This window comes from Eurytemora carolleeae, unplaced genomic scaffold (genome assembly GCF_000591075.1).
Source record: "Eurytemora carolleeae unplaced genomic scaffold, Eaff_2.0 scaffold1187, whole genome shotgun sequence".
Taxonomy (NCBI): Eukaryota; Metazoa; Arthropoda; class Copepoda; order Calanoida; family Temoridae; genus Eurytemora; species Eurytemora carolleeae.
The window spans coordinates 80,871-88,974 of record NW_019397075.1 but is presented as its reverse complement, the minus strand read 5'-3'; the positions used below and the strand labels follow the sequence as shown (position 1 = coordinate 88,974).

Sequence of the window (8,104 nt, the reverse complement as noted above, 5' to 3'; positions counted from 1 at the left end):
TTGGACCACATCAGAGCCTTAGTCCTTTCCCTTCAACTTCTGTGGGTGCATTGGGTTTGTTTACATTCCTTTCACAGTGTACAGTACATAATATGCGTATATCTGACCTGGGCGTTCCTGTATATAGTTCCTTGATTTCGACGGCTGTTCAAGTAGGATCTTAAAATCGTACAGTGTGACCCACAAAACTGTGAAATAGTTAGACTAGAATTATGATTTTGAATAATTATCCCAAAAAACATGTTTTTTCTAGTATATACTTTTTAAGACACCCTGTAAAAAATGAAAAAATAAATAGTGCCAATGGATTGCATTTTTCAAAAGCTTTCCAATAATAGAAAGAAATGTCATTTAGCTTGAAAACAAAATTTGCTTTTCTGCACTTTTTCTGAGAAATTTACCTAAATCACAAGGATAAAAAACTTGCATATTTTCCATTCTCTAAAATTTACAAAAACATAAAGTTTAAAATAGTTAAATTCAAAAAAATATTTTTACAAAGACGGCCCACGCTGTAAATGCCAAAATAGATAAAGCAGGGAGCTAACATTTAGCATAAACCTAGACTATGGCAATATCTGGATTTTTTTTTAATATTTGACCGAGTTGCTGTGTGATATGGATGACTAGCTTCTGTCTTTTTTTGAGACATCTTTTGTCAAAATATAACAAATATAACCATTGGATTACATTTTTCAAGGGCTTTCCAATAGTATATAAAACAGCCTTGTAGCTAAAAATAATACCCCACTCTTGGGGGGCATAGTGGGGTGGGGAGGGGGGTTTGAGGAAGCAATAAAAAAAGCAATATTAGCTGAAAAGGATTATTATTTAAGTTGTGAGATAATCCTCTTCATTGTGAAGGTCAAATTAAACTCATTGAGGTTAAGGGTTCTAGACATGGTTTACTGCAAGCAACTACATTAATATAGAGCTGGGTGTCGTTCCCGGGGAACGATCGTTCTTTCAAGAGAACGGACGGAACTATCAAGAACAATACCATCGTTCCGAAAAAAGAACAGAATGCATAGAACGTGGTTTTAAAAATATTGGAATGATTAGTTAAAGAACGAAACGGAACGGCACGGAAATTGCCTGAAAAGAACGTTTAAAATCAGGAACACATTCTTTTTATCAGGAACAATCGGGAACGCATTTTAAATCAGGAATGTGTTCTAAATCATCTAGAAATATTTTTTTTTGATTCGATCACCTGACCCCCCCCCCACTCTAAACCCGCTCCCTCCCTTCCCCGGCCTCCCTCCCCCTCATAAGCCCCCTCTTGATTCAGGTCATCCATAAACCATGCATATTCCGCCAAAGCATGAACTACTTATGTGCATAGTTTTTAAATATTTTGGATATGTACTGTCGGATTAAATTCAACGCTTAATCGAGATCATTTTTTATAAATAAGGAAATAATTTAAACTGGAGTTGAATTCAAATCTGAATTTGATTTGATGATTTAATTTTTTAAAGGGACTTTAAAGAGACTTTAAAAGGACTTTAAAGGGACTTTAAAGGAACTTTATAGTGACATTAAAGGGACTTTAAATGGACTTTAAAGGGACTTTAAAGGAACTTTAAAAGGACTTTGGGCGTGATTTCAGGTGACCCTCGATTGAAAGATAGCAATGTCCAATTTGCAATGGTATCCTTTAAACCTTAATCTGGCCTGTAATGATCGCTCTTTAAAATTATGGACACTTGAAAATTACGCTGAAGTCCCTTTAAAAATAGTCTTTGTTTTTTTTTGGTAACTCGTGTATGATTTCTTCCTAAAGGTTTAAAGGTTGCAAGTAGAGTTCATTCATGTAAAGTTTTCTTTAAATACTTTTTCTTCAAAGTAAAAAAATTACAGTTTATTCATAAGAATTATTTCCTGGTATTAAACATAAAGATAATAGGATGAAAAGGAAGTGTGCCGGAAACTACTAGCTATGCCGAGCATCACAAATTCTCAGTAAATCTTTAAATGCCAAGCATTATTTCTTCCTGTTTCGATTTTGTAACTTGGATTAAGACATTCACCTGCAAAATCGTGAGTCTTCCATATAAAGGCATAATGCAAACCTTTCATAAAAGTATATTGTAAAGTTATTTACCACGATTACATAATAACTGGTTCTACTACCCTTCCCAGACACAATGCAACCTATATAATATGCCCCCCCTCCCTCCCGTTATCCTTAACATATTCTTTTTCTTATTATCCTTTTTTACCGACTTCCTCCTCCTCTATCCTCAGTCTGCTTCGGCACCTTCAATTCTAACCTCTTTTTTTACTACTAGACCTCGTTCAAATCTGGGAAGAAATCGTCATAATTGGAGACCCTGGTGGATGTTTCATTGGAGACCCCAATTATTTCACCATTGACTTTCATTCGAGACCCCATGGCTTCATTGAAGAACCCAAGATGTTCATTGGAGACCCCTTTTTGTTGGAGAAAACAAGAGTTTAATTTGAGATCCCCTAGCATTTCATTGGAGACCCAAATATTGGGGTCTCCAATGAAAAGCGTGGGTTCTCAAATGAAAATATGGAGGGGGGGGGGGTCTCCAATATTACTCCAATGATGATTATTTCTTCCCAGACACCGTCAAGAGAACGATCATGAAATAAAGGATTTCTATTCTTTTTTTAACCAATCATAAATGAGCAGAAGTATTGTCTTTAGAAGCAACAATAATATTTAATCTAGAATTTTCGGTTACCACCCCGCCCCCTCCTCCTACCAGCATTTGTTTTGTTTAAATGTTAAACTAATATGGATACTAATGAGTGTTGTTCTACTGCAGTATTTAACCATATTTGGTTTACAACATCAGTATATCCCCCCCCCCCCCCCCACCCACTCATTCGAGAAATGATTAAATATGTACATATCCGGGTCCAAACTTCCTTACAGCTGTGAAAAATGTACAGTGAGTGTGAGACCTCAATATAACTGTCTGTGGAATAGGAAGTGGTAAAATTTAAACTATAGCTTTTAGAAAAGCATAAAATTAAGATTTTTGAATTATATACTCATATTAAATAGAAGAAACCGAATGCTTCTCACCCTGGTTAGTCTAGTCTAGTATGTGTTTTGAAGCAAATCTGTTGAAACATAAACCTACGAAATCAAAAATATTTTATTTAAAATAACGAACAAAATGTTAGGATATCGCAAACATTCGAACAAAATATTTGCAAATTTGAAATTCCTTAATTAAGTTAGATTTTACCATAAATGTTTGTATTTCGTCCACCAATGCAGATGGATACCTTTAAATTAACCGTTTTTTCATGAAATATTCAGAACGTCCAAACTCGTTAACTTTCAAATCCTTATCGAACAATAATAACCGGACATAAAAAAAACTGAAAATTTAAAAACGACTTTTGTGAATTCTTCTGCTTTTTAAAAAAAATTGTGATGTTTTAGAGTGAAAAAAATGAAAGTAAATAATTATTTTTATTTTAATACAAGAAATGAAAAAACCGTTCAGCTCTGAGATAAGAACAAACGGATACGTAAAATGTTTGTCCGTTCTGTTATTTCACGAAGCATTAACGAGCGGCTTGAATAAAAAAGTCCTACCTTTAAGTAGGAATTTAGAAAAAGCCACCATTTTCCCATATTTATCTTTTGTATTTTCTGTATATTTTAATTATTCTGTCTTCTGTCTGGAGGCCTCTAGTTGATAATTATATTTGAAATGGAAAGACTCACGGCTATTTATGAATATGCAATGTGTAGTGATAAGTATAAACGCCTTGGGATACATACAGAACGTTCAAATAAAGAAGAGATTGCATCTGATTAACATTCTAAGAAACAACTTCATATGATCCAATAAAATGTACACTGTATATTAAATTTCAAATAAAGAAGAGATTGCATCTTATTAACATTCTAAGAAACAACCTCATATGATCCAATAAAATGTACACATGTACAGTAATTAGGATTCAAATACATATGTGATTGCATCTTTACAACTTCAAATGTTTAGTAAGCTTCTAATATATAAGAAATTGCATATTTTCAAAATTCTGAGGAACAACTTCATATGGACAGTAGTGTTCTAATATATAAGATATTGCATATTTTTAAAATTCTGAGGAACAACTTCATATGGACAGTAGTGTTCTAATATACAAGATATTGCATATTTTCAAAATTCTGAGGAACAACTTCATATGGACAGTAGTGTTCTAATATAAAAGAGATTCCATATTTTTGAATTCTGAGGAACAACTTCAAATCTTCAGTAAGGTTCTAATATATAAGAGATTACATATTTTTAAATTAAGAGGAACAACTTCTTACGGACAGTAGGGTTCTAATATATAAGAGATTTCATATTTTTAAAATTCTGAGGAACAACTTCAAATGAATAGTAGGGTTCTAATATATAAGAGATTTCATAATTTTTATAATTCTGAGGAGCAACTTCATATGGACAGTAGTGTTCTAATATATAAGAGATTTCATATTTTTAAAATTCTGAGGAACAACTTTAAATAGACAGTATGGGTTCTAATATATAAGAGATTTCATATTTTCAAAATTCTGAGGAACAACTTCAAATGAACAGTAGGGTTCTAATATATAAGAGATTTCATATTTTTAAAATTCTGAGGAACAACTTTAAATAGACAGTATGGGTTCTAATATATAAGAGGTTGCATATTTTTAAAATTCTGAGGAACTACTTCAATTGTTTTAATGAAAAAAAAACAGTAATTAGGGTTGAAATAAATACGAGATTGCATCTGATTATAGGAGTTTTTGCCACAAACTCAAGTTGTCTAATCACTATATCTTTGCAACCAAAGGGTGCAGCAAACCTTTGATATTTCAAACCTAGACTATTTGATCTAACAAAATATGAAAGGTCTATAACAACATCGGGGAAGAAAGATAAGGATTGAAAAATTAAAATTTGTGGCAAAAACCCATTTTCTTACTGAGGAACAAATTCATGTATTCCAATTGAATGTATAGCAGGATCTTAAATGTATTTAGGCATATCAACATTTATTGATTAGGCTTTTAGTCTCCTCATGAAAATTTTAGCATTTAAATGTAGCTCTGAGTTTGAAAAAGTCCAGTCTTAATTGCAAAATTTTTCTAATAAGTAGGGTTTATTTTCAAAAATAATGATTGTCAATATTTTTTTCCAGGTAAAATTGTTCAACTTTGACGGTCCCTGGGGTCAGGTGAGTTAAGCTGAAGAACGAAAGTTATGGATTTTTAACAGTGCAATGTTTAGAGTCAAAATCTTTCAAATCTAAAAAGTGATAAGTGTAAGTGATACAGATTCATTCATCTTTTATTTTCTTCATAATTTACAGAAAGTAGTATAAAGAGAAAACCTATTGAAAAAAATATAAAAAAACACGTTAAATGGTTTACAACTTTTCTGGACCAACAACGTTTTTTAGATTTGCCCCTTTGATGGCAATTTTGAGATTTGAAAAGTCTGAGTAGGCATGGAAGAGAATGTAAAACTGAAATAAAAAAGTTTTAAAGTAATCATTATCAAAGAATAGACCAAATCTAATTCTAAATATTTCCTTTTTTTATAAGTAAAAATGCGCAAGACACTTTATTGAGAAACCACTATTAAAATAATTTATTCTTAAATCAAAAATATTTCATGCATTTTTGAGACAAAGGTTCAAAGGGTACGGTTGTGGGTCGAACATGCCATTATTTCAAAAATTAATTTAAAAAGATATATTCTCTATGTGCTATACCTTTGTCGAGGGAGTGTTTTCCACCTTGCAATATTCTTCACTCCTTTCCTTAGTACTAGAGCATAGAGGACAGTTAGAACAAGAGGATCCACTAAACATATATATTCATTCAGATCAGGCACGTTTTTAACAAATTTAGAAAAGAGATTTTTTTTTGATAAATATCAGAAAGTGATCATCTCTTATCAAATAGGCCGTGAGTGACCCCCCCCCGTGTGTCCAAGCCAGGTAAAAGTAAGAATTTCACCCCTTAGAAAATGAAAAAAAGTTACTTGTTTTCTTACAGTATAATTTGATTTCTGAAGCAGTGCAAAATGAGATTTTGAAAAATGTTAATCCAGTCAGAGCTTAGAGTTGGACTTTGTGCACAATCCAGAGGGGAGGATAGTTTCCTACCTGGGGAGGATAGTTTCCTACCTGGGGGCTTTATACTTAGCTGTACTGTACACTTACACAATCCAGAGGGGAGGATAGTTTCCTACCTGGGGGCTTTTAAAAAAAGTTTAGAACATGAACATGAACTTTATACTTGATTAGACAACCTTTTTTAGGGTACCTAGATTGTGCATTTCCATCTTTGCATGGAGAGTCACTTGAGTGCAGATGAAATTCAAAGTGACCAACTATTTTAGAGATAAACACATGGAGTTCTCTGCTCTCTATGATGAGCTAAAGGTTTAAAGAAATTGTTGTAATCAGTTATTTCCATCTTTGCGTTGAGGTTTACAGACTATATGAATTGATTTTTAAATATAAATAAAACATATCATATGACAGAGAGCCCGATATTGAAAACAGTATCGTTGAACGAAACCTTCGAGTTTCCTTTTCGAGGTGTTAACATTTTGTAGATTTTGATTTAAGAAATTCGAAAAAAAATATTGATATCCACAAAACTGCCTAAACCCATCCGTGAAACCCGGGTTCCAAAACTGGTTTTCATAACGATACCCTGTCTTAAGTTTTGGACACTTGGGAGCATCGAAATTGTACGTGTTTATGGTGTAATGTTGTAAATTGTTTTCGATATTAAAACTTTTAATAAAACTTCCAACATATTTCTAAACTGTGTTCTGCTAAAGTTTGCTTTTATTTAACTTTAAGGAAAAACGGTAATTTTAGCTCGTTCGTTTCTGAGCCTTTTTTGCGTAGATTTCCTCTCAGGTTTGTCATATTGTAAGAAAAGCAAATATGTAGGATAGATAAATAATTGTGAATACACTTTATTTTCTGACACCCTTGATAATGTATATGCGAGCAAACGGTGGTGTATTTTTCGACCTACGCAAATCCGCTGTACTCCTCTTCTGACCAACGCCAAATCCGCTATATATACTACACATCCGACCTACTAAAACGTGGTTTTACAGCTGCATATATGGACTTGTGGCCGCATTGCCAGGCCCCTTAGCCTGTCGTAGCCGTGGCGCTCGGCCCCTAGCATGTCCTAGCCGCAGCGCTCGGCCCAGAAATTGTCTTAACCTAACCTAACCCTTCAAATAATGCAAAAATAAACAGCTAGGGTAGGTCTGATATTGCAGTAGGTCGAAAAGTCTGTAGGTCGGAAGTTCAGTAGGGTGGATGTTGCGTATAGACGATGTAACATTACCAGAAAAACGAAAGAAGAAAAAACGACCCGGAAAGTTTGGCAACACTCTATATATTATAAGGATGCTGAATGAATAAAATGTTATATTTGCCCCCAATATGCCCATGGGTAACAAGGATAGGTCCTCAGATTAACCGTTTTGGCACATCAGGTTGTTTTCTGTGTGTTTGGACGATTTTGTAATTTTACAGGCAACGCCTAAAACTTTTGTTGGTTAATATTATCTTTGAAGATTTTATAGTTTAAAAATAGGATAATTAGCATTAAAAAATATATGGTTTGCCCAACTGACACTATTTTGTTTGAAATTGTTAATTTGTTTTAATTCTCAAATCCACGTTTTTAAAAAGTTATCTAAAACTTATCATTAAAACTTACTCTGCGCCGATTTCTAAGTTTTTGCATGATGCCAAACATTCAACTACAAACTTGAGCACAGTCCCTTTGGTTCCTCGTGGTTCCAAATGCACTTAAATAATGAAGAATTATCCTTAGAGCCTGGTTAATCTCATCTAACATTAACTACAAGGTTACCCATAAAGAATAAGTCTATGCAAAGATGACCTGAAATTTGAAACTTACTTCTGCCCAGGGGCGTAAATAAGGATTCTGCAGGGGGGGGTAAATATTTTTAATTTGGCGCGCGAAGCGCGCCGAATTTTTTTTTACCCCCCCCCTAGAAATTTTTTTACCCCCCCCTAGAAAAATATCATGATGTATATCAAATTATTGGTTTTAATTGGG

General features: G+C 33.4%; 1 protein-coding gene and 1 long non-coding RNA gene across 2 annotated transcripts in view; both read right to left on the bottom strand.

Annotated features, from left to right (window-relative positions):
- Nucleotides 1-5,303: 5,303 nt before the first annotated feature.
- Nucleotides 5,304-5,844, bottom strand: LOC111711638 (uncharacterized). Its single transcript, XR_002767295.1, has 2 exons — nucleotides 5,752-5,844; nucleotides 5,304-5,502 (listed from the first exon to the last, which is right to left on the bottom strand). It is a non-coding gene; the product is annotated as an uncharacterized LOC111711638 (long non-coding RNA).
- A 1,890-nt stretch (nucleotides 5,845-7,734) lies between these two features.
- Nucleotides 7,735-8,104, bottom strand: part of LOC111711637 (collagen alpha-1(XXV) chain) — a 9,749-nt gene continuing 9,379 nt past the window's right edge. The window contains exon 8 of the mRNA XM_023486027.1: nucleotides 7,735-7,829. Within this exon, the coding sequence (XP_023341795.1) occupies nucleotides 7,735-7,829 (95 nt within the window). The remainder of the gene's footprint in view (nucleotides 7,830-8,104) is intronic.